Raw genomic sequence first — 27,218 nt, 5'->3', positions numbered from 1 at the left:
CAACTTTCTCTGTTTAAACTTTTTTTTTTTATCAAAATAATACCACTCCCAACAAATCCATGTTAACGTAAAACACTTTTATTTCCGTTTTCCCCGGGTGGGATTTTCCACCCTGACTTGCCAGGAAGCAGTGTATGTCCATTGTCCAAATATGGTCAAGAGTGAAAAATTATGCAGAAAAGTGAAGAAACAACATTCTGAACAGTTTGAAATTTTTATCATGTAAAAAAAAAGAAGAAAATTGTCTTTTTTTCTTACTACAATCATAAGAAGAATTAAAGCTGCAAACAGCTGGTGAGTGAATCCTCCAAATGACCCCAAAAATGTTTGATGCCATGGTGGAACCCACATTACCCCCCCCCGCCCCCTTGGAGAAATTGTCAAAGAAGAATTCACCCGAACCAAAATGGCCGCCGTTTTGCTCAATTGCGGCCGGGCATGGGTCCTTGAGACTTTTTCATGCTGCTATTTTTTCTTCTAACTTTCCAATGGTCATTAAGTGAATTCACTCAAACTTGACAACTTCCTGTTCAATTTTGGACATGGGTCCTTGAGACTTTTTTTTGTCCTGTCTTGACTCCCGGTAGACATCGACCACCCAATTTTGAGTCCATTAGTGCAGTCAGGTGCTGATTTTTTTAAAATATTTTTTGGATTGCAACTTTTTGCAAATTTTCATCAGGAATTCATGAGTTTCAAAGTGTCGACGTCATCGCCGTCCGCCATGTCACGAACAAAGGGGGCGGAGCTTCGGTCAATTGTCCAAACAGCAATGGATGAATGACGAATGTTTGCCGGCATGATTCCCATCCGGTGTGTGATCTTTCACACACGGCCAGTTTCCCTACTGGAGCCGCGCGTGCTCATCTGCAGTTTGATTGACAGCCGGCCCGGTCGGTCCATCTGTCCGTCAACAGGACGAGGCGCTGATCTTCTCCGACACTTCCGGGTCCGACTTGGCCACCAGGAAGCGGAGGCGACCCCCTCCCAGGCGGATCAGGTCCACCGCACTGCATGGAAAGAGAGCAAAAAAGGGTCTATTTATGATAAGCAATGCACAATAAAACTACCGCGAACTAACGTCTCGGCGCTTTGGGCGCGTGCGCGTCGCTGGCGTCCATTCTGCTTTTCGCCAGAGGGGGCGCAAATCTTCAAAAACTCGGTAACTTGCGTTCAGTGCCTTCAACGGAATAAAATAAAAATGTTAACTGAAACTACATTTTATGTTTACAAAACTAACTATAATTCTAGCAAAAAATGTCCTTGGTTTTAGTCTTTGGTAATTACTGTAATGCATGAGCATTTGGTGTTGATTTGTAATGAGAAATTCATGACTTTTTTCATGTTACCAGGGTGTTTATTAAATATTGCACACAAGCGATACACATAAAAAAACGAACGCTAATAATAAAATTAACTAAAACGACACTAATACGAAGCATTTTTTTTAAACTAATAAAAACTAACGGAACCACCCTGAAAACTCCTTCAAATTAAATACATTTAAAACAAAACTTAAAACAAATTAAAAACTAACCTAAATGAAAATTCCAAACTATAATAACCCTGTTTGTAACAATAATAATGGTGAAGAAGAAGAATTCCTTCAATTACAATAAGGAGCTCGCAATGGTAGCTTCTCGGGCGCTAACGAGAGCCGCAACCAGCTCTAAAATGCCCCTCAGATATCAAGATCATATGTTGATATGTCCCGTATTGTGTAACATTGAGAAGAGCACACAAAAAAAGGCGCGACGACGATGATGAGATTCTGACTCGGATAAATGAATAAGGCTGAGATCGCCTAAAAAAAACAACCAAAAAAGAAGAATGGGTGTTGCGAGCCATGCCAGTAGGTGGCGCTATGACTACCACTAAATAACTGCAGACACGAACCTCTGGTAGTCGGCTCCGATCAGACTGGTCCCGTTGACGGCCAGGATCCGATCGCCGATCCTCAGCCGACCGTCGGACGCCGCCGGCCCGTCGGGGATGAGCGTGCGGATGTAGATGCCCGTGGCGTTGAGCGGCGTGTGCTGGGGGGGGGGCATGAGGGGGGGAGGGGGGGGGGGTGAGTGAATAACCAGGTTTTCAAAATTCAAAAAACTGATTTGAATATAATGAGAGGGAAAAAGTGCAAGAACTCACCAGACCGTCAATGAGTCCCATGCCGAGTCCGAAGGGTCCTTTGTCCAGTTCCACTACAAACACCACACACATGTCATCAGGGGGTGGGGGGGCGTCCGGGGACGAGGACCACACGGGGAAGGGGAACTCACAGCCACTAGTAACACAACCTGCAGTGGATAGACATACACGCACGCGCACACACACACACACACACACACAGAGGATCTTGCTATGGGGGCCACATACACGAAGACAACGATGCAGGTGAAGGGAGGGGTGGGGGGGGGGGAGGGGCATAACATACATTTCTATTGACCGCCAGCAGCGATCATTGTTTCTTTTGAAAATATGTATTTTATTCGATTTCTAGACTTATGAACGGGTTAAAATAATTATGAAAGTAATGACAAATAAAAAAAAAACATTTTAAAGAGCAACATTTTACAAATATAACTAAAAACTAGTGCTGCCAAAGTTAAAGCGTTAACTAATTAATTAATCACATTTTTTTTTATTGATCATGTATTAAGGCAGATGAATTGCACTATTAATTTTAATGTAATCAAAATTCTAAGATGTGATTCATCTGATAAAAAATTGAATTGTTTGACAGCTCTAATAAAAACATAATTAAAAATAAAATTGAATTAAAAAGCATTTTTATTATATATAAATTCCTTTTTGAAACTTTCAATTTTAAACATTAATAGATCAACATGAAGATACAAAAAAAAAAAAAATCCAAAATATTTAAAGATATAATTTAGGAAATTAACACAAATGCAGCCATTTTCAAAAGGGGAAAAAACATTTTAGAAAACAATAAAAAATTCATATAATAATTACATGAGAAAAATAATCCCCAAAAATGCACACATTTTTTTAAATTTGTTGTTGAACTGAAAAAATGTCGAACCCTAAACCTGATGGGTCAATTTGAGCCACCACATAAACTGCAGAAATCATATTCGCTCTCATTGGGGGGCCGCCAGCCCAAAGGAATGTTGCGACCTCCCAAAATCCTCCTACCTTCCATGCCGTTAGCGATGAGCCCGTTGGCCTTCTTGCCGCATCCGTTCATCTGCGGGGCTCCTGCCCCTCCCTCGGGGTAGCTGCTTATGGCGGGCGGGTGCTGATGGTGAGGATGAGGAAGATGATGATGATGATGGTGGTGGTGGTGGTGGGCGCTGCCGCCGTTCCGCCGAAGACCGTGCGCTTGGCCACGGCCGTTTTCTTCTTCGCCGTCGCCGGCGGCCGAGCGGGGGCTGCCGTGCGCCAGGGGCGGGGGCAGCAGCTCCCCCTAGAGGAGGAAATAGGAAATACATTTATGACAAAACAAAACAGGAAGCAGTAACATTTGCGGTATCGATATGTGGGGGTTTTGTAGCGTTGCTGTGCTGGATTTGTGCCTTTAAGGGGCGTGGCCTAGTGGGTGACTGAGAGACAAGCTTCAGGGAGGAGTTAATGTTAGTGGAAAGATTTATTCTTTTTTTTACCACTCCAATTTTTTTTTTTAGTCATCAAAGTTGACAGCAACAAAAGGTTGACACAAATCCAAAATTCATTACAATTACCCAAAAATCCAGTTGCCCAATTATTGAATGGAGCAATCTAGAAGTTCTGAAATCTTTTACATCAAGTAGACCCCCCCCCCAACAAAAAAAACATTTATTTTGCTCTGCAAGGACCACAACGACAACCAAAATGAGAGTAGAGATGCGTAGCTTACATGTTCATCAAAAATGGAGGTTGTAGTCCTAAAGTTGTAATGTTACAAGAAAAAAAGACTATAATTATAATATATCTATTATCTAATATATAATTATCCAGGAATGAAGTCCAATTTTTTTGTGTAAAAAAAACAAAAACATTACATAAATAAGATTTTATAAGAACATTTTTTATAATAAAGTTGTGATATGGAAAAAACAACATCACAAGTTTTATAAGAATAAAGTTAAAATATTATTAGAAAAATACCCAAAACTACAAGAAATATACTTATTAAAAAAAAGGCAAATGTAATAATATAATAATATAATGAAGTAAAAAAACTGCACCTAAGTAATGATTCAATTAAATGTAATATACATTATAGGTAAATAAAAATGATATAAAAGTAAAAAATAAAATAAAAAAAACTTAGGGTTAGGGTTTAGGGTTGGTTAGGGTTAGTGGGTTAGGGTTAGTTAGGGTTTAGGTTTAGGGTTAGGGGTTAGAATTAGGGTTAGGGGTTAGTTAGGGTTAGGGGGTTTAAGGTTAGGGTTTAGGGTTAGTTAGAGTTAGTGTTTAGGGTTAGTTAGGGTTAGGGTTTAGGGTTAGGTTGGGTTAGGGTTTAGGGTTAGGGTTTAGGGTTAGGGTTTAGGGTTAAGGTTAGTTAGGGTTTAGGGTTAGGGGTTAGTTAGGGTTTAGGGTTAGAGTTAGAGTTAGTGGGTTAGGGTTAGTTAGGGTTAGGGGGTTTAAGGTTAGGGGTTAGAATTAGGGGTTAGGGTTAGTGGGTTAGGGTTAGTTAGGGTTAGGGGGTTTAAGGTTAGGGGTTAGGGTTTAGGGTTTAGGGGTAGTTAGAGTTAGGGTTTAGGGTTAGTTAGGGTTAGGGTTTAGGGTTAAGGTTGGTTAGGGTTAAGGGTTAGTTAGGGTTTAGGGTTAGGGTTAGTTAGGGTTAGGGGGTTTAAGGTTAGGGTTTAGGGTTAGGGGTAAGAATTAGGGTTAAGGGTTAGTGGGTTAGGGTTAGTTAGGGTTAGGGGGTTTAAGGTTAGGGTTTAGGGTTAGGGGTAGGAATTAGGGTTAAGGGTTAGGGTTTAGGGTTAGGGTTAGTTAGGGTTAGGGGGTTTAAGGTTAGGGTTTAGGGTTAGAATTAGGGTTAGGGGTTAGGGTTAGGGTTAGTGGGTTAGGTTTAGGGGGTTTAAGGTTAGGGTTTAGGGTTTAGGGTTTAGGGGTAGTTAGAGTTAGGGTTTAGGGTTAGGGTTTAGGGTTGGTTAGGGTTTAGGGTTAAGGTTGGTTAGGGTTAAGGGTTAGTTAGGGTTAGTTAGGGGTTAGGGTTAAGGGTTAGTTAGGGTTTAGGGTTAGGGTTAGAGTTAGTGGGTTAGGGTTTGTTAGGGTTAGGGGGTTTAAGGTTAGGGTTTAGGGGTTAGGGTTAGTTAGAGTAAGGGTTAGTTAGAGTTAGGGTTTAGGGTTAGTTAGGGTTTAGGGTTAGTTAGGGTTAGGGTTTAGGGTTAAGGTTAGTTAGGGTTAGGGTTAAGGGTTAGTTAGGATTAGTTAGGGTTTAGGGTTAGGGTTAGTTAGGGGGTTAGGGTTAGTGTTAGGGTTTAGGGTTAAAGGTTAGGGTTAGGTTTAGGGTCAGGTTTAGGGTTAGGGTTTAGGGTTAGGGTTTAGGGTTAAGGTTAGGGTTTAGGGTTAGGGTAGCTGTTGTTAAAGTTGAAATGTAATTATGACTTTCAAAATGAAATACTGTACTGAACAACTGAAAGATGCTTTGGCAGGGATTCTTTCACTTGCCACTAGAGGGAGGCCTCGCACCACACTGTGAGAATTACTGGAATAAGCAATAGAGTAACTGATTGTAAAAGTATTGGTTAGTGAGCCACTTGGATCTGTCAGTTTCATGTGGAAATGAAAAAAAAATGGATTCATAAAAACCTTTGAAAACTTTCAGATTGCTCATACAAGGTAATAACCAATAAATGTGACTATTTTCAACAATGTAATAGTAATTATTTGTACAATTTGGAACACGTCAGTGGCATCATACTAAGCCACGATTGAAGTGGCCCGCTTGAAATCATATTGTGAAGGAATGTGGCCCCTGAACTTCAATGACAGCCCACATTTGGACAATTTCGGAGTGTGAAGGGCATTTTTTGTCAAGGCTCGGTCACCATCCTCAGCAAACTGCGGCTGATCAATGCGGCCATTTTTTGAGGAAAGGCCTTCATGATGATGATGATGATGATGATGGTGATGTGTTCTAAGATGGAGGATTACGGTCTAGTCGGCCCCCTGATGAGACAGCCTGACCGCTAAGCAGATTAGCCATGATTTAACCATGTCTAGCTTCTTCTTTTTCTTCTTCTGCGTGTGTGTGCGTGTGTGCGTGTGCGCGCATGCGTCTGAGGTTTTGTCTTTCATTTGCAAGATTAGCAGGAAACTCCTCAACCAGCACAGCTGCTTACGCACAGATTACAGTTTTTAGGTGTGTGCATGTATTTTGTGTGCGTGTGAATAAGTGCATAAAAGTACAAATGTGTGTGTGTGTGTGTGTGTGTGTGTGTGTGTGTGTGTGTGTGCAAGGCAAGTTTGCATGCGCACAACCAAGGCTGCTTCGAAAAAAAAAAAAATAGGGGCGCTGTTGAACCATTTTTAAAAAATTGCACAATAAACAAATAAAATATTGATGATTTTGTCAGGACTGATATGTGTGCGTTGTTTCATCAGTTTTCATGCATGTTTAGACCCTCAAAGTGAGCATTGTTTTGTAGGCAAACAGCGCGTTGCCACGGCAACAGCATTTTGCGTTCGGAGAACTCCAGCAACGGCCGACAACTATCGTGTCCTTTGTCACCACAGCTTGCGACTTGAGTTGCTCGACAACACGTCGAGGTGACGGCGGACAAGAAAGTTGTCGGCCATTGCTGGAGTTCTCCATGTAAGTCGCAGAGACTTCCTTGTTGGTCGAACCGCTCGCTCCGCAAATGAAAGGCAGTTTGCGATCCAACCCAACCCAAGACACGCTCAGGACCGCTCACTCATTTGAATAACATTTCGTCCTGGCAGTATGGACCAAAACTGCCAACATTCAAAATAAATAAATGACGAAATATATAAATGAATAAATGGCTAAAGGTGAAAATAAAAACGGACATTAAAAAATATATTTAAAAAAATGTATACAAATGGCCGTGTATGACGAGTAAAGTTTAAATCTCCATCCTGCCTTTTCATTTTATAAACAGTGTCCCATTAACCACCAACGAATCCTACGCTAGGTGTGTTTGTCGGAAGTTTCAGAGTTTTTTTTCTCGCAAATTTGCTACTTGTTTTCTTGGAATGTTCCCCCCTCTGAACAAAAAAAAAAAAGTATATGTGGCCCTAATACGCTGTCGTACCTAGACACTCATCAAATCTGTGATTTAAAAAAATAAATAGGATGATGTGAGTCAAGTTACAGCAGCTTTTGTTGTCACAGCAAATCATCAGAGTTGTGGCGCCATATAGGCCACGCCCACTGCTGAAAAGTCACAATATTCGTTTAAAAGACGTTGATGTAAATAAGCCTCACTGTTACGTCGCAGTCCGGTTAGTGTCGGGACACGGTCTCACCTGGACATCGGCTGCATTGTTGTTGTTGCCGTTAGCGTGCGCGGCGTTAGCGTTAGCGTGCGTCTTGGCGCGCAGGCCCCACAGGAAGTGGCGTACGTAGAGCAGCTGTCGGTAGACGCTGTCCTCCACGCGCTCGCCGTCCAGGTCCACGCCGAAGCCGCCGCTGGGCAGCACGATGGGAGGGTGGTTCTCAAAGCTCTCCAGGAGGTCCACTGCATGAAGCCGTGGCGTCACGTTAGCATTTCACGTTTTCGGTGTGGTCAACGTGCTTCCTGCTGTCCGCAGACGAGCGGCAAGCGAGTCGACCCGATGTCGGCTTTTGTCACCTGTGCGGTAGATGTAGGCCTCGTCCTCGCTTCCGGGTTGCCACGCGGGCACGGGGCCCGTCTCGGCGGTGATCTGGTACTGGGTCAGGATCCTGTGCAGCTGCACCGGTTTCAGGGACGAGTGCTCGCCCGACAACACTCGCCAGCTCATCTGCACAAGCAGGGAAAGGAAGTGTTAAACCAGCTGGAAATAATTCGGCACATGAATTGATGTGCATTCAATTACTGTATAATATAAATGGCAAAATATCTGATTTATTAAAATTAAATGTATTGCATAATTATATTCCATGTTTAACAAATATTGAATTTAGTTTTTTTTTTTTATGTAGTTAGTAAAATCATTTTATATTATTTTTTTAAATAACATTTTAGTTTTTTTTCTAACTAAAATATAGTTGCATTAATAATAAAAAGGAGTATGTTTATTTGGATGAAAATTGTTTTTTTTAAAATACATAAATGAATTTAATCATTTAAAAAAATGACTTGGACTTAACAAATAAAACAAAAAATTGTTTTTGTGAAAACTTAATACTAGTACTTCGTGCTTTAATCAGCATTTTTATGAAAAAATACGTTAATTAATTTTTTATGTTAAATAATGATTTAAGGGTTAGGGTTTAATTTTATTGAAATATAAATCAACAAGATAGGGCCTGTCATTTTTTATAGTTGTAAAAAGGAAGGATTTTTGTAAAATATCAAATATGTTTGATTATAAAACTTAACATTAAATTCAGTTTATTAAAGAGAAGTTGACAAAAAATGCACTTTACTCATGTATTAAATGGGTTAAAAATAATAGTATTTAATATATTATTAATTTATTATTATTATTATATTATTATATATTTATTTATAATATGTTCAATTTTTAAAGGTTTTTGTTCATTTGTTTCATAAAGAAGTAATCAATTTCCATTTAGCTAAAAGAAGAACCTAAACGCCAGCGCGTGTGCGGCTCGGCTCGCCTGCGTGAGTTGCTGCGGCGGCGTGGCCAGGACGGCGACGGCACTGTTGAGTTTGGTGAAGAATTTGTCGGCCAGATGTCCCAGGGCCGACTTGCGGGCCCATTCCGACACCATCCGCAGGCACGCTTGCATCTGCAGAACTTTGGAACGCTGGAACCAGCCGCGGGACGGACCTGCACGCGCACACAATGAGTTGCTTCTTTTATTGAAATGGAGGGAAATGCATTTTGAAAAGAGCTTTTTCAAAATAGGACATTTGAAATAATTAGGATTCGCCCTTCGGATATCGTTAATGCGTAGCGATTGTTACTCGCTAATGTATTGATGACACGCGAGCGCACGTGCGCTGGAGCTTCTTTTAGCTCCTTGACTAAATTACTATAGATTGACTGACTGCTGCTATTTGATGAAACCGCACTTCAAATATTGCACCATATGCCTTGGACACACACACACACACACACACACACACACACAAACACACACTGGTGTGTGTAATAGGCTTACGTCTCGGCATACAGTAATCTCGGGACTGTAACAGACGAGACGTCGCTTGACCTCCCTTGCAAAGGTGTCATAAAGCTCCGCTGCGACTGCTTTGCGCGCACACGCCAAACAAAGAGCTACGCTAGGTAATGGTAATCTATTTAGCAGGTGAAAGCACAATTAGCCGCTAGCCGCTAAAGTTGAGGCTTTCGCCAAAAGGATACAAAAAGCGTATCAGGAGAGTATTCACAATGACATTTTTCTCATTTTGTTATAAAATGTGGATTGGTTTGACTTTTCACACATTCCATTTTTAACCGATTCATAAAAATTCCCCTAAAAATGTTCATTTCTGGGTGTCGCGTAGAAATTTGAGCAAAATAAATAATAATAATAATTTCTTCGATTTCAGAACAATTTTGTAACAGGGCTTCAATTTATTTCTTCTTCTTAAGAAATATTTACATTACATTACATTACAGGGAAGAATCAGAATTTATTTATTTTATTAGAATTTATTTATTCATTATTTTATTTATTTATTAATTTATTTATTTAAATTAAAATGATGAATTTTGAAGCCCCAAAAATATTTACTGTAACAAAATGTGGGGAAAGTGAAGCGCCGTGAATATTTTCCGGCTGAGCTTGTTTGTGCGTGTGCGTGTCTTGCAAACGTCAGCGTAACGCTCAAGACGCACACACCCCTGTTACCATAGCGACAGAAACATCAATGAGCGACTGACGACAAGGAGCCGGACGGGGTGTTCCTCTGCATTCATGTGAAGGTGTTGCTGTCCTCACTTTGCTGGCTAATGAAGACGTACGACGTGTGTGTGTCAAGTGGAAGCACCTTGGAAATGGCTGCTGGTAGATTTGGTGAAGCAGTATGTGGCTCGGGAATTTTCACAAATTCTGCCAGTTTCACATAACAACATGTAACTCGACATGTCTACCATGATTAGAACAGCCAAAAAGTCTCAAGGAGCCACGTCCTAAAAGACACAGGAAGTCCTCCATTTTGTTTTCAAGTAACCATTTTGATGGTCATTTAGGCCACTTCCAACAGTCCTACGTTTGATTTAATTGTTTGAAAATTCAGCCCTCCGGAGCCAGTTTGACTTTGTGACATGAAATTCGGTATGCATGTCTGTATTGAGTAGACCTTCAAGAATCCATGACCAAAATGACCCAAAAAAATCTGCAATTTTGGGCAAATGCCCTTTCGATGTCAATTTTAGCCAATTCCAAGCACAGGAAGTCGGCCATTTTGGTTTTAAGCGGGTTTTCAAAGGTTGAATTCTCGGGAGTTTTCATTTGAAACTTCATCCTCAAAATCCAGTTTATCTTCGTAACATGACATTTGGTAGGCTTGTCTTTCTTGAGTGGACCCACAAAAAAGCCTCAAGAAGCCCTCTCCCTAAAGTCAAAGGAAGTCTGCCATCTTGGTTTTAAGCAGCCATTTTAAGGTCAATTTTGAGCGGTGATTAGGTTTGATTCTACAACGCCGCCATGAAGTTTTCATTTGAAAATTCAGCCCCGAAATAAGGATTATATTTGTAACATGACATTTGGTAGCTTCCACATTTTTGATGACTCGGAGTACGAGCGAAGCAGCATAACAAGGTTTTGACCTTTTCCCCGTCATGGCGCTTTCTCCCTTGCTTCATTCAATCAGACCTCCTCTTCCCACTCCCACATGGAAAAAGGAGGAGGGGGGGGGGGACTGATGGGAATTAGAGAGCAGATAGGAAGGAAGGACACAGAGGACAAATCTTGATTCCCGCCCCCCCCGCCTCTGCGCGACGTCTCCCTCGCTTCAAGTCAAACTGCTGACAAGGACGCTCCCTAACAGCTGCGAGCCTCCTCGGGGAAGGTCTGCCGGAGGTGAGAGCCCCCCCCGTGCTCCCATTTACCTTTGTCCATCAGCTGGTTGAAGAGCGACACGTTGGAGAAGAAGAAGAGGTATGCGAACATCTGCGCCTGGATCTCCGGGTGGACCTGGTAACCCTGCAGCAGCTCCTGGGCGCTCTGGAACACCTGCGCAGGCACGCACGCACATCCAAACACTTGGAAACGTTCGGCAAGACAATTTCAAGATCACCTGCAATCCGTTCCACGCAGTCCAGCGTGATAAAAGACTTATTTTATTTGTTTGTATTTTGAAGTATGAAATTACATTTCAAATCATTTGACTTTTTTTTTCATATTTATGTATTGGATTTTAAATGCCTATTAATAATAATTCATTTATTTATTATGAAAATGTTTTGCAATTTATTTTGTTTGGATGATTTCATTTGTATTTTAAAAAATACATTTAATTAATCATTTTACTTGATTAATTTTAGGTGCCTTTAATATCATGTAAGATCTTTTTTTATTTACAATGCCGAGCAAAAGGAAAGGAAATAAAAACAAATAAATACAAATAAGACACACGAATGTGATAAAAGCTATGTAAATAAAATACTCTCCTTGATAATAATCATTTTATTTACATTGAAAGTATTTTCATTTGTATTTAATTAGAACTTTGGACATTTAACTCACTTACTGCCATTGACGGCTATAAACATCAAAAATTCATTTGAACTATTTCTATTAGTTTAACATTTTTTCAACTTTTGTTAACAAGAGTACGAAAACCTAGAGAATTTGTTTTATTGTACATTTAGAACAGATATAAAATTTGTGATTAATCATGAGTTAACTAGTGAAGTCATGCGATTAATTACTGAGATGATTATTAAAAATTAGGGGCGCCAGGCAATTAAAATGTTTAATCGTAATTAATCGCATGACTTCAATAGTTAACTCACGATTAATCACAAATTGTATATGTCTTCTAAATGTACAATAAAAAAATCTAGGTTTTTATACTCTTGTTACCAAAAGTAGAAAAAAGTCAAACTAATAGAAATAGTTAAAATTATTTTTTGACAATTGTAACCGTCAATGGCAGTGAATGAGTTAATCATGATTAAAATAATATAAAGTATTTATTTATTTATTTTTAAATTTCAAATACGCATCAGAATCAAGTAACAATAACAATTTTAAAAAATATATATTGGACAATAAAAAATAAGTCATAAAAATGTACATAATTTCAATTTACAAGCCATTTAAAGCTTTTTTTATCCTAACTGCCGCCATCAGTGAAGTTTGATGACGTCCTGGATTTACCTGGAGGACCCTGCGGACCGGCTCTGGAAATCCGACGCCTCCTTTCCAGCATGGCTCCGAGCTGTCCACCGGGAACGGGTTGCAGTCCAGGAGACCCGGCAGGACCACGTACAGAGCCTGCACACGCAAAATGCACGGATGACATCGCACGCTTAATACGATTTCTGCCAAAGCACACAATTGTCCTCAATGTCTACAAAAACACATTCATTGACAACTTGGAATTGTAACTGATGCGCGTACAAGAAAACATACGGAAGGTTTTCCTTCAACTGTTTAACTCTTTGACTGCCAGACGTTTTCAGAAAAGGGATGCCGTGGGTGCCAGCCGATTTAAGCATTTTTGACTGATCTTTCAAGGCCCACAGAAAATTATGTGTTTGGACTATGGAAACACACATACTACCAAATGAAAGATTGTACTCTCAGCTTTCATCAGAAAAAAAAGTTTGTTTCTACCTTATTCCGTTTTTCAGTAATCAACAATAGAAAATGGTTAGTTTCACCTGTTAAAAAAAAAACGTCTTTTAACGTCTTTGGCACTCCTCCATAGGATTTTACTAAACGTTATTTAACGTTTTTGGCAGTCAAAGAGTTAAGAAAAACTCAAAACGCACACATTAGCTTCACTGAAGACTAAAATGTCTTTGATGTTTAAAAATCGATGTCAGGTTAATTGAAGATTAATCTGTCTTTGGGATGAAGGAAAAAACCTGTACAGGCTCATTTGAATACCGTAAATTGACTAGATTAGTTGAAAATTCAGAACTGTCTTTGATGTTTAATGAAACACAAATATTGTCTTTAGTTACTAAAACTCTCCATTGTCTTTGATGTTCATGATTACTTGAAGACTAAATTGGGTTTGATGCTCATGAAAACTAAGTACACCATGTTTATTGAAGACTCTAAACTGTCTCCGTTTTTGCAAAAACACAAAAAAAGACTCTGAATGGTCTTTGATGTTCTCTAAAACATGTATGGCAGGTTAACTACAAGATACCTCGTTTGTGTTGTTAACAAAAACAAGTTGTTTCTAAACACTAAGTAGTCTTTGATGTTACCTAAAACAAAAAAAAATGCTTCTGAGGTTAACAAAAAAAAAATGATTTGATTTGTTGACAACTGAATCGCCTTTGATGTTTATGGACATGTAGGTTAGCTTTGATTAAATAGCGTGTTATGTAAAGATTCCAAATTGTGTTTGATTCTTACTAAAACATGTATGTCATGTTAGATTAGGACTAAGTTGTCTTTGATGTTTTACAGAAACCCATCACGTCTTTGCTTGTTGTACACGTACACACCTTGGTGATGTAGTAGACGCACTGCTGGAACGTGTACATGATGACTTCCTCCAAGATGCTCATGGCCTCCTCGTTGGCCGAGATGGTCGCTGACAGCAGCGACTCCTTCGAGCCTGCAACCCAAGAAAACGTCGACATTTTACAAGCAGACACTATTTATTTATTCAGTGAACTTTCCCTAAAACATCAAATTCAACTTGAGTCATCCAACCTAACTTTTCCTGAATATCAAAGTCAAATGTGTGCATGTTTTACGGAACATGAAAGATAATTTAGCTTCAGCAAACCAATGTCTTTGTAAACATCAAAGACAAGGTCGTCTCTTGAGTCAGAATCAGAATCTTTATTAGAGGAAGGAATTTGCCTCCAATTTTGAATGAACTTATGGACGTTTCATGAACATCAAAGACAATTTGAGTTAGTTTAAGCATTTTGGAAACATCAAAGAGTCTTCAACACAACTCAAGTTATAGGGAACGTCAAAGACGTGCGCCTTTGACAAATAAATATTGTAAGCAACAAACTTGATATTTTTTTTCCTAAACAGCAAAGAGACTTTGAGTCATCAATTAACTTAGGCATTTTTGAAACATCAATGACAAGGTAGTCATTTTATTTATCAAACACGCTTTCACCAATATCAAAGAAAATTTTGAGTCGTCAGCAAACATGACATACATTTTTTTAAACATCAAAAACCATTTTGAGTCTTCAATGGATCTAACTCAGGTGTAAAGGGACATCAAAGATGTGCATCTTTGACTCAGGAATTTTGTAAGCATCAAAGACAAATTTGTCTTCAACAAAGCTTTCCTAAACGTCAACCTCACTTTTGAGTCATCGGTGAACTTAGACGTCTTTGTAAATATCAAGCACGTTTTCTTGAACATCAAAGATAAAGTGTGTGCGTGTGTGTGTGTGTGTGTGTGTGTGTGTGTGCGTGCGCGCGAATACCTTGCATCGTCTCCATGTTGTGCGTGTACGACGGCGCCCTCTGCTGAATGAAGTAAAGGATCTCGATGGAGTTGGACATCCAGAAGAAGATGGTCTGCAAGTCCGGGATCAGGTCTGAGATGTTGAGCAGCGACAGCGATGCCGGGTCCTGGCTGCAGCATGCGCACACACACACACACGCACGCACACACACGGGAGATGCCAAGATGATGGACAGCTGACAAGGAGCCTGTCAAGGTTCTACCGGGTTTAAATTGGTCTAGATTGGTCACATACACATATTCATTTAAACATGCAACGACACACACACACACACACACACACACACACACACACACACACACACACACACTTGTCTTTGTATCATCGTGGGGCCATATCATTGACATGACGCATTTCCTAGACCCTAACCCCAGCCATCAAAAATGATTGCCTACCCCCATTCCGTACCCGAACCTCAACTATAACCCAATGGTAGTTCAACCTGGAAAAGCACGCGTGTATGGTCCCCACAATGTAGCAAAGACAAAAGCACACACACATAAGCAAGCAGGCTCGCCCACACTTTTTTATCCTGGAGACGGAAAACGATACTCACTGCTGAGCTTGCTTCTGAGCTAACTCTTTTGTCTTCTCCTGCAAAGTGCGCGCACACACACACGCAAATACACACAAAAGGTCTCATTAAAGTTTAAGCATGCACATAGGAGACACTTGACCAGGGTAAAAAAAACACCACCTTCATTTTGCTTGAGTGTCTAAAACTTGAAACATGATATATCCATAAAAAAAATTTTTTTTAGAAACATTTATTTTGTGTTAATCATGTTAATTACATTTTTGACTCACATTTCCTACCCAGAATTTTTTTTGATGGCCTACAGAAATCATTTGAAATTAAACATTTTTAAGAAAAAATATTTTTGGGAATATTGTCACTGCTATATGAAAAACACTTATGTCCATTTTTTTCCATTATTTTATTTTTGCGTTTTTGGGATATCTGCATTCAGTTTTATCCCAAACACATAAAAGTAAAAAAAAAAAAAATGGGGGAAAATTGGGCATAAGTGTTTTTCACATAGCAGCGATGACATGTATTGTTCATATTATTATCAGTATTTATTGTGTCCAATGAAAAAGTAAGTTATTTTATATATTGTAAAACAAGATGCTTTTTTTTACTGTAAACTAAAGAAATTATTATGCTAAATATTTCACAATAGAATGAAAATAAAACATTGTATATTATTTAAATGTTCAAATATACTCTGCATAATGTAAGACATTTGCCCTTTAAAATCTCTATTTTTTTTATCTTTAAAACACGAATACTATTTCATGTAAATGCCAAATTGTAGACCATGCAGAAGATTTGTGTCATAAAGTCCAATATCGTTTGTCCGTTAAATGTTTGATTGGAATTTGTGTGGAAAGGATCTCATCACAGAGGAGGAATGTGGGTCGTGTGAGTACACCAAAAAACTGATACGTGGTTCCGGTTCACCTGAGCAAACGGGCTGAGCTTAAGTAGCATGAAATAGAAAGGAAGAAGAATTAGAAGAAGAAGGAAAAGACAAGCCCAAGATCAATCATTTGAGACCTACATTTTTGCTCCGTTTGAACTGGATGTTGGAGTTTGAACTAATAAAGAAAGCGACAACAAAAAAAGAGCAAGACTTTTGAAGTGCACCCGGCCGGAGACTGACCCAAGCCACGGTCTGGATCCGCCGGGCGATCTTGAGCAGCAGTTTCCCGAAGCTTCCCGGCGGGAAAGTGGAGGCCGAATGTTGGATGCACAAACACAAAAGGTACGCCGGCGTCAGCTTGTGGTCGTCGCCTGACAACAATGACACAAACAGGACAAATTGTCTTTGACGTTCTTGAGGAAAAAAATTAATATTCGCGAAAATGGATGTCAGCTTCACGGTAGACTAAATTGCCTTTGATGTTTAGGAAAACATGAATGTTAGCATTGTTAAAGACAAAATTCTCTTTGATTTTTATACAATTATTCTTTCTTCTAGCGGCCATTAAACGTGTGAAATGTATTAAGTACTAAATTATGGAGGACCAAAACTGCCAAAATGCAAAATAAATAAAAGACTAAAAGTGAAAATAAAAACGGATATAAAAAAATATAATTTGAAAATTAAATCCCAAAAATATATATAAATGGGGGGGGGAAAAATTATATATATATATATATATATATATAAAAAGACATTTGTATTAAATTTTCAATTTATATTTTTTTTATATACGTTTTTGTTTTCACTTTTAGTCATTTATAAAGTAATTTATTTATTTTGAATTTTGGCAGTCCTCCATACTAAATCGTCTTTGATGTTAATGACATCGCTTACACATCGGGTGTGTCTTTGATGTTTTAAAAAGTATGGATTGTCTTCTAATGTTTATAATGACATATTAGGTTAATTGAGTAGGAAACTCTCATTGGGCTCATTGAAAACTCTAAATTCCCTTTGATGTTGACTTTGATATTTACAGAAACACATTCATTAGGTTTACTGAAGACTAATTTACGGAAAAAAAGTCAATAACTTTATTGAAGCCTCTAACTTTTCATTGAACTTAATGGCAACATCTGGTAAGCTCTTTGAGGACTACAATGTCTTTGATGTTAACACAAACATATTACGTTCAACGAGGATTCTAATAATTGCCCTTAGTTTCACTCAAGACTCCAAATTGTCTTCCATGTTTCGGAAAAGATTTTTGATAGGTTCATTGAAAACTAGATCTTCTTTGATATTTACAAGAAAATGGACGTCGATTTCATTGAAGACTCTAAATCTGCTTACATTTTTAGGAAACAACAAAGAGGTTTGCCAAACTCTGAAACATTTCTCTCCTGCTTCTGTAAAAGGCGTCTGCTCGTCATGTTACCTCCAGGTTCAATGAGGGACATGATGCGGTTGAGCAACTGGTCTTCGTGAGCCGGCTCGAACTCCAACTGCAGCTTCCGTTTCTGTGCTCCTCTTCCTCCGTCCGTCCCGGCCCCAGTCCCACCGCCGCGAGGTTTGAGGGGGTGCGGCCTGAAGCTGCGTCGCGCCGGCGCCGTCACGGTGGCCGGCCTGTCTTTGAGCACTGAGCCGCACACCTTGCACGTGCCGCCCTCCTCCGGACCGCCGTCATAGAGCTGGCCCAGGCTGCGGAGACGTGCCAGGGTCTGGGCGGGCAGAGGCTTGGCGCCCGTCGGGTCCTGGGACCAGGAGGATCGACGATTACAAAATCGCATTGAAATCATGCCTTTTAGCATTTCTAAAACTAATGCTAAAACAAAAAATGCCAAACTATTCTTGGCTAATTGTATTGACATACAGTAAGCCACCGAATGACCGAATCAACTCGAATGGGTTACAGAATGTTCTTTTGCCCAAAAACACCTCATAGTCTACAAATCCAATCCAATTTCATCAAAACAGTAAATGGAGTGTACTTGTACAGCACTTTATCTTTATCAAAGCTATATTCAGGAAACCTGCGCTTGAAAAAGCCAAAAGAATGCTTGTTCTCTTTGGTCCCATTTCAGATCCATATATGTTGCTACTAGCCTCATCCACGCTAGCGCTAAGCTAATTCGTCTCTCAGGTCCCGTGGCAAAGTTTGCAAACTCTTTTGTTTGTTGATAGTACGACATTAGCATGCTAAAGCGAAGCGTTAGCCAGCCAAAAATCCTCATTGCTAGGATGGCGTTAGCCTGCCAACAGCGAGGCATTAGCCGGCCAAATATTTGCGTTGCCAGCACGACGCTACCTGGTCAACAGTATGATGTTAGCTGTAGCCGACCAGCGGCAAGGCATTAGCTGGCCAAATAATCCCATTGCTAGGATGGCGTTAGGTCGTTAGCTGACCAACAGCGAGGCGTTAGCTGTAGCTGGCCAACAGTAAGGCATAAGATGGGTTCTGACTCGAATGGGACAATTCTGATTCGGCGTTGGTTTTCAACAGCCAATTGGCTACTCAATTCGAGTCACCGCCGATTAGTGCACAATCCTGCTTTATGAGCTTGCCTTGTACAGGAAGATGTAGTGTGCACCGAAGGAGAGCAGGTCGCCATGGCGTAGCGTCGTGGAGCGCTCGCAGCGGGAGAAGTTGACAAGCACGGTGGCATCGAGGACGGGTTCCACCGCCACGCAGGACGAGCGCTGCGGGCCGTCCGACTCCGGCTCGTCCACCTTGGTTTGGCGGCGCGGGGCGGGCACGCGGCGCAGGCGGCAGTGAAGCGGCAGGACGTCGGGGGAGAAGAGGCAGATGTTGGGACGGGCCGACGGCGTCTCCTGGCCCACCGTGTGCTGCTCACGGTTCAACAGGTACACCAGGCAGTCCTGGAACAGGCACGCAGAAGTGTGTCTTTGATGTGGACAAACACATGCTGGACTCGTCATTGTATTTGAAGTTGACAGCAACACAACTTGGACTGGTTACTGTCTTTGATGGTTACGAAACTCAGTTTTGGCAGGGTAACAAGATGGCGTCCATACGTCACAGTGTAGTACCGTTGTGACTGGTCAACTGCTGGTCACATGTATGGACGCCATGTTGTTACCATGCTGAAAACGAGTTGGCCAAACTCTCTCTATCAACAGCTGTGGCCCAACTAAACAATGTCTGACATCTAGTGGTGAATGATGATATTACAACTTAAAACTGGAGTTGATGCACATTCGTAATTCGGCACCCGTGAATTCACATATTTGTGTATTTTTTCAATATATTTTTTTAATTGTTTATAGTTTTTTCTTTTCCCTGAATTTTTTTCCACATTTACCACTTGTTTTTCATGAAATGTATTTTCTTTTTTCAACAACGAATTGTCTTTGACATCATTTCCGTCCCATTTTTCCTGCTTTGGTTTGTCCCACCTCACCTGCTTGTTGTACCCCTGAAGCAACAGGAGGTGCGGCGACTGGTAGAGGGAGTGGCGCACACCGCCCTGCCCGGCATCCTCCTGGCGCCGCCCGCCGGACGACGCCTCTCGACCCCGGTACGGCCCGGGAAGGGTGGAGTAGTAACGTTTGGGCTCGTCGCCTACCGCCAACTTCATACACACGCACACAGGAGACATGTCAAGATGATTGACAGCTGGCAAGCAGCCCGTCAAGGTCCCACCTGGTTGAGGCTGGTCTCGCTGAGGCTGCGGCACAGGGACGAGTTGCTGGAACGAGGCAAGGTCAAAGCTCCCTTGGCCCGGTTCCTCTGCAGCTTGCGGGCCTGAGCGTTGATGTCTAAACAAAGAGCAAGACAAGAAACAATAAGAAAGACCACAGGTGGCTGAAAAAAAAAGAAAAAGACTTTAGCTTTAAATTGGAGCATTCAAGGCTTTAAAGACAAACATGTTGCAGCGAAAAAGGATGCAGCAGCTAACATTAACGTCAACAAACAGCTGGAATACCTTCTCCTTTGATCGAGTTTGTCGTAAAACAACAAGAAAAAAATGAATAAAAACATGAAAAATTATCCCCTTAATTTAAATCCGCCAGAAACATGAAACGAGAAAAACGATGAAACTAAGAGAAGCCATGGCTTTGTTGTTAGCCTTGTTTTTAGCATTAGCAGTCCACAGAGTACGATTTGTTGTACTGTCAAAAAATGTGAAACGTTTCCGCACACATATGGCGAAACCTGAAACAATAATAAACAATAAAACGCTAAACCAAAAAAGAAGTAAACAACTAAATGAAGCCAAGCAAATTGCGTTGATGTTCGCCTTGTTTTTAGCATTAGCATTTTTGTCATACAATGAAAAATAACACAATTAACGTGAAAATGCTGTTCGCAAAACGGCGATACAAGAAGCAGCGATACGTGACAAGCTGCATGAAAAGAGACACATAGCATTGTTATTAGCCTCGTTTTTAGCATTAGCATTTTTGACGTACAATGAAAAATAACACAATTAACGTGAAAACGCTGTTCGCAAAACGGCGATACAAGAAGCAGCGATACGTGACAAGCTGCATGAAAAGAGACACATAGCATTGTTATTAGCCTCGTTTTTAGCATTAGCATTTTTGACGTACAATGAAAAATAACACAATTAACGTGAAAATGCTGTTCGCAAAACGGCGATACAAGAAGCAGCGATACGTGACAAGCTGAATGAAAGAGACACATAGCATTTAAGCCTTGTTTTTAGCATTAGCATTTTTGACGTACGATAAAAAATGTTGTTCGTAAAATGGCGATACATAAAATGGTGATACGTAAAATGGCGATGTGTAAAATGATACGTGAAAAAGCGATACGTGACTAGGTGACCAAAAGAGAAGCACATAGCACTGTTATTAGCCTTGTTATTAGCATTAGCATTCCAAGTCCATGGACTGCGGTAATGCTTTCCTCTTTTAGTCATAAACCGTGAACCAACAAAATGTGGGGGAAAAAGACGACACGTGTGACGACACCTGACAGACACAACAAAGTGAAAATGCTGCCTTTGGTTTTGTTGTTGATTTGTTTTGACAGCTGGCGACAGTTTGAAAGCATGCGACCGACACCCACAGCTCTCGGGATCGGTCTTTTTCTCTTTTCTTTTTTTTCCCCTTTTCATACCACTCATGCATTGACCAATGAGGTAATGGATGAGACGGCAACAGGAAGAAGACACAAACATTGGATGTCAAAGGGAAAGGGGGCGGGCAGGTTGGTCTCCATGGCGATGACTGACAGCCGGCCTACCTGAGGCCAGTCCCCACCTTTGGAGCCCGACTGAGCAGCCCGAGCCGACCGCAGAGGGGAGCTCCTGTGCATGCGACCCATTAGAGCCACCAGGAACTGGGGGGCTTTGGGCCCTACAGCGGGGGTGGGAGGGGTTCAGAGGCTGAGAAAACACAAAACCCCTCCACCAAAAAGATCACAACAGTACACACAAGCCGGCATGCACTTACTTGTTAGTAGTGCGACAAAACAGGAAAGACCGTCAAACAGAGGACCAAATATGGTCAGAATAGAGCTTTGACAACTGAGACACTTCCTGTGTCTTTTTCAACCTTGGTTCTTGAGACTTTTTTGTGGCTCCACTCATGATAGACATGCCAAATGAAAATGGCCAAAATGGCAGACTTCTTGGGCCTTGGTATTGGTATTCATTTTTTTGACATAAACATGTATAACAAAATTTTATGTGCGTGATTTATCATCAAATCAAATGTTTCCATTGGAAATGGCCAAAATGGAAGATTTCCAGAGTGTTTTTGGGCATGGGTTCTTGAGATGTTTTTGGTGGGTCTACTTATGATAAACACGTCTACCAAATGTCATATTCCTCAATAAAGATGGTTTCGGTGGCAGTTTTTTTTTTTTTTTTTACATTCTTTGGGGGAATTGCCAAAATTGCAGTCTTTTTCTGTGTTTTGGGGCTTGTCTTATTGAGACTTTTTTGTGGGGCTACTCATAACAGACATGTCTACCAAATGTAATGGTTGAACTGCTTTCATCAGGTAAATTATTTCTAAAACCTCAAGGGCGCTATCAAACCAAAATGGCAGACTTCCTGTGCATTTTTGGGTATGCCTCCTTGAGACTTTTTTGCGGCTCTCGTCATGATAGAAATGCCCACCAAACTTCATGATGCTAAGTCAAAGTTGATTTGCACCATTGTATGCGTTTTGGTGCGTGCGTTTGTGTGTGTGTGCGTATGCTGACCCGCCGTGATGGTGTCCTTCTCCTTGGCGTTGAGTTCGTCCACCTCCGCTCTCCTGCGTAGCTCAAAGCGTCTGGCGTGTCCTTCTCGAGGTTTCCACAACTCCTGCAGCAGCAGCGGCTTCTCGTTGTCGCCGAGCGCCCGCAGGCACTCGGTACGCCACACGCCGCCGACCCCCTCCAGGCGTCCGATCACGTCGCACAGGACGTACGAGTGGGAGGCGTCCTTTTTGAGCGAGTAGCGCTCCAGAGCCTCCTTGACCAGCTCCTGAGCGCTGGAGCGGGGCGTGGCCAGGACGCTCTTGTAGTTGGCGCCGGCGCAGATCTCGTCGCCGAAGATCTTCAGGACGCCCGGCGCCGAGCTTTGGGTGGAGAGCTCGGCCGGGTCGTCCTCCGGTCGCTCCGGGGGCTCGGTCGTGGAGCGCCGGTCGCCGCGCGTGTTCGTTCCCGCTTCGGCCGCGACGCGGTCGCGGTAGCTCAGCGTGCGGTACAAGACCTGGCGGACACACACGGAACGGCGAGTTCAGGACCTTGGAGCGCTCTTTATTAGAGGTGGGAATCTTTGACTGTCTCACGATTCGATCCCGATTTTGGGGTCTGCGATTCGATTCAGAATCGATTTTCAATTCAGAACGATTTTTGTTTGAAAATGATTTGATTGACAACGATTTCTGCTTCAATTTATAGATGTGCAAAGAATCGTCATGATCTACTCCAGTCTGACTCGCTAATGCTAATTAGCGCGCTACTCACGGCACTTTTATTACTCAAAAGAACGGCTATTCATGTGTGTGTGTGTGTGTGTGTGATCTTGTTTTTTGTTACATAGTGGGGCCAACATTCCGGGATTTCACAGAGCTGTGGGGCCCGCCCGTCCATGTTGGGGCCATTTTGCTGGTTCCCACAAGTTTAGACCTCTTTTTGACGGTCAAGACTTGGTTTTAGAGTTTAGGTTTGAATTGGGTTATTGTTGAGGTTAGGGTAAGGAATAGCGGTAGGCAATCTTTTTTGATGGTTGGGGTTAGGGGGAGGGGCTAGGAAATGCATGATGTCAATGAGATGGCCCCACAAAGATAGTAAACCAAACTGGTGTGTGTGTGTGTGTGCGTACCTGCGTAAAGGTCCGGCTCTGGCGCTTTAGTCGGCTCTTGGAGGGCAGGGACATACTTGCCCCGGAGGAAGAACCGTAAAACATTTTTGCGCTGTCGGTTCTTTCACACTGCTGGTGACACACACACACTAGTGACACACGTTTGTGTGGGGCGTGTGTGTGCGTGTGTACGTACCTTGTGATGAGTTCAGTTGCAGGTAATGAATCTCAGGATGAACTTTTCATGACATTTCATTCCCCAAGGCAAATTTTCTCTTTGGCTGTTGAGCTGAAACATTGAATTGATTCATTAAACAAAGGAAAAAAGTTTTTCCTTTTTTTTGGTACACCAGCACTGAATGATGCTATTTTTTTTACAAAGCCACAAAATAGTCATTTGAGACCTCAAAATTTTAAATTGTAGACACAATATACTAAATAGTGGACATGAAATGCTAATTTGTGGGTTTAAAATGATTCCCTTGAACAACGTGGATGCCTGGGTGAGCAAATGGAGTGCACCTTTTCAAGAAACTGATGTCTTCTACCTGTAATTGACCAGTTCTACGGAAGGCTTGCTCCATTTGCTGTTCCAGCTGTCTTGGAATCACATCAGTATACTATTTGTGGCCACAAAATGCAAATGTGGTTGTTTAAAAAAAAAAAAATTACCTTAAGAACTCGCAGGTCTACGTAAGTAATCTTCACCATTTCAGGGCAAAAGGTGCGCTTCATTTGCCTACATAACTGTCCAGGAATTACATTCATTTTATTTTCATTTTGCACATGTATTATGCCAAATAATTATTTTGTGCGCACTTCATATCTAATTTGTAGCCACAAATTAGCATGTTGTGTGCACATTATATCAATATTGTGGCCGTAATTTAATTTCTTTTTTCCCCATATCATGTCTGGGGCTCTGTACGTGTGTGTGCGTGTGTGTGTGTGTGTAACGCAGCGTAAACACCATCTTGTGGGTCACCAAGGCAAAATGGAGGCCATTTGTGTGTGTGCGTGGGTGGGAGGGGTTTGCCGTCCCCGGGTTTGAGTTAACTGCGGCCAAGTAGCCAGATTAGCGTGGATTAGCAGGCATTTAAAATAGTCACGTTATCCGGGCAGCAGGAACGCTTGCAGAGTCAGCGCCAACAACACCTCCGCCACTCCCCTGCCCGCCCCAACCCCCCCTTTTTGAGAGCACCCAGACGCATTCAGGGACTCGCCACTGCAAATAATAGCAGGCATGAGGATGCTGAACTCTCAGCATTCGCACTGTAAAGGTGTTTTGATGCACAATTGGGTCAGTGGGAAGGATTTTGCTCTGCAAAAATGTCAATTCTTTCAGCATTCTACAACGTGCGTATTTAGCATGACTGTGAGTACACGACTCTCGCAACATTCCCTCACTAAAGGTTGCGCCAATGCGAATGATCACCTCTCGGCATTCACAGCATTTCATGCACTAGTGTAAATGCTCCACTCTCTCAGCATTTTGACATAGTAGCAGTGATGTGAATGATCGATACTCAGCATTCAAATAATCATTCCGTATCACACAAATAGCAGCATTGTATCATATGTTTCGATGCGTGGTCCCAAATGCGAATGTCCAATTCTCAGCATTAACGTTACAAAGGGTTCAATTCCTTCAGCATTTCCACATGGGAAGATTTACTGCAAGTCTTTCAGCATTCACTCAATGATGGTTGTGAATGCTTGACTCAAAAATCACCCAACAAAGAGTTTCCACAAACACAACTGTGACACTGTGAATTCTTCATTCTCAGCATTCGCACAGTCAAGGTTTTTGGTGCACAATTAATAATACATCACTCTCTCAGCATTCACGCCATAGAAGGGTTTTAAAGGTCCAATGCAAGTACAGACCATTTTTCTCCCACTGACATGGGTCAGAATGAGTCTAAATCTGACATATCACTTTGTTTTTGACAACAGCAGTCGTGCTCGACTGCCAGCATTCACACGTTGTGCCGGCCGCACCGTCAGTGTGATTTCTTAACTGTCAGCATTCAGTGTTCACGTACAATAATGCATGCATCCCTCAAAGGCTTTTATCAGCTGTCATACGTATGCTTAACTCGCAGCATTCGTAGTATGAAGGGTTTGGATGCACAATAACATCCATGGGAATTCTTGAATTTAGGTTTTAGACATTCGACTCTCAGCATTCACAGTTATTTAAGGTATTTCCTGCACACAAGAATTTGCGTCCAGCAATATCTTAACATGTAATGTAACAGTAGCAGTTTTGTGAATGCTCAACTCTCAGCATTCACACTGTAAAGTGTTTGGATGTGCAACAGTGTCAGTGGTAATTGATGACTCGGCATAGTACAGATTAGCATTGTCTCAGCATTCATTTAATGTTTTGACACATACAGTTGGAGCTGTAGTGTAAAAGCTTGAATCTCAGCATTAACCCAATAGAGGGTTTTAGTGCACAACAATGTCAGTTCTTTCAGCAGTCTCACCGACTTAACATGACTGAGTTTTTTTATTTATTTCATTTTTTAGCATTTATTAAAAAATGTTGTGACAATTTAATGGATGTTTTAACACTGTCAAAGTTTTGTGGATGCTCACCTCACACGGCTGTGGAGAGGGCGTGGCCTGCTGGTTATGCTCATCTCACAGCATTTACAGTTAGCGTTTTGACTTAGTAGCAGTCATGCGAATGTTTTACTCTCAGCATTGATATTAGGAAGTGATTTTGATGTGCAACAGTGTCACTGTAATTTCTTTCTTTTTTTTTCATTTGATGCATTCAGCACTAGTCTTTCAGCATTCACCCAATAAAGGTTGTGAAAATATGAATGCTGACTCCATCATTCAACGCACAACCATGTCAGTGTGAATTCAGCATTAATGGAATGACTTCACTGTCTCAGCATGAATTTAATCAACGTTTTGAGATGGCAGCGGTTGTGTGAATGCTTGACTCTCAGCATTCACACTAACTGCTATAAATGATTTTAGCACTCCCACTTTTTGAGCAGGATGTTCGTGTACAGCTTTACTGCATATTGTGAGTACATGACTCTCTCGGCATTCACGCAACACAAGGTGTAGCAATGCGAAGCTCGACTCAATACATTCCCACCATCAAATATTTTTGAAGGTGTTTTACGTCTGTGATAACCAAAATGTCTCTGCATGCATTCATTCCATGTTTTGACACACCAGCAGCAATCATGCACGCGATTGCTGGTCACTCAGCATTCACACAATTTAAAGGCTTTCTCCCCCTCGGTATGTTGACCTGATGGTCGCTCGTGGCAACCGGCGGAGCGACTCACCGCGGCGGCCAGTGCTCCGAAATTAATCCGCCGAGCGGGCGTTTTGCTCGGCGGAGGCGGCGACGTAGCACCGATGCGGTCTCCCGACCAGCAGGTGTGATAAAGTACGCCGCCAGCCTCCGTCGTGAAAAAAATACTTGTTACGCACCTTACAAGTGGGACGTTTTACAGCAGGTGGATAAAATAGAACCAAAAAGTTGCCGTGGTGGTCCTCCGCCGGTGGGTGTCTGCAATGCGCGGCTCCATGATGCTCGAGGGTCCTCCGAGGCTCTCATTCCGCTCCCCCGACTTCCCCTCAAAATGACGGAAGGAGGTATAACAATTGTCCGGTACTCCCCGCAAAACAGCTCTGTCAACTCGGGCACCGACCAGCCGCGGTGATCCCCCGGCTCGGTGCGTACATCTCAGCCGCCTGGCCGGCAATGCCCACTGGCTCCCGGCAACCGCATTCCACCGTCGGC

General features: G+C 41.8%; 1 protein-coding gene across 8 annotated transcripts; it reads right to left on the bottom strand.

The window, feature by feature from the left end:
• Window positions 1-62: 62 nt before the first annotated feature.
• radil (Ras association and DIL domains) lies at window positions 63-27,218 on the bottom strand. Of its 8 annotated transcripts, XM_077570539.1 has the most exons (23): window positions 26,906-27,218; window positions 23,637-23,729; window positions 23,462-23,572; window positions 22,354-22,846; window positions 21,405-21,500; window positions 19,819-19,934; window positions 19,577-19,747; window positions 18,720-19,034; window positions 17,593-17,908; window positions 16,392-16,522; window positions 15,281-15,318; window positions 14,683-14,834; window positions 13,729-13,841; window positions 12,422-12,538; window positions 11,149-11,272; window positions 8,747-8,919; window positions 7,773-7,923; window positions 7,447-7,658; window positions 3,160-3,430; window positions 2,280-2,297; window positions 2,149-2,201; window positions 1,897-2,036; window positions 63-1,010 (listed from the first exon to the last, which is right to left on the bottom strand). In XM_077570539.1, the coding sequence occupies exons 3-23, from the start codon at window positions 23,543-23,545 to the stop codon at window positions 911-913; spliced, it is 3,384 nt and encodes a 1,127-aa protein (XP_077426665.1). In that variant the 5' UTR covers window positions 23,546-23,572; window positions 23,637-23,729; window positions 26,906-27,218; the 3' UTR covers window positions 63-910. The 8 variants fall into 8 exon arrangements, with proteins under 8 accessions (XP_077426665.1, XP_077426663.1, XP_077426667.1 ...); XM_077570537.1 differs by having other exon boundaries at window positions 2,149-2,297; XM_077570541.1 differs by lacking the exon at window positions 2,280-2,297.

Source organism: Vanacampus margaritifer, chromosome 7, assembly GCF_051991255.1.
Source record: "Vanacampus margaritifer isolate UIUO_Vmar chromosome 7, RoL_Vmar_1.0, whole genome shotgun sequence".
Taxonomy (NCBI): domain Eukaryota; kingdom Metazoa; phylum Chordata; class Actinopteri; order Syngnathiformes; family Syngnathidae; genus Vanacampus; species Vanacampus margaritifer.
This window is presented reverse-complemented; position numbering and strand designations above follow the sequence as displayed.

Coding starts and splice junctions, on each gene's coding strand:
- radil (XM_077570537.1), bottom strand. CDS start 23,545: ATGTTTTACGGTTCTTCCTCCGGGGCAAGTATGTCCCTGCCCTCCAAG. Junction 21,501..22,353: donor GAAGGACACCATCACGGCGG/GTCAGCATACGC, acceptor CCCCCGCTGTAG/GGCCCAAAGCCCCCCAGTTC. Junction 19,748..19,818: donor GCGAGACCAGCCTCAACCAG/GTGGGACCTTGA, acceptor GTGTGTATGAAG/TTGGCGGTAGGCGACGAGCC.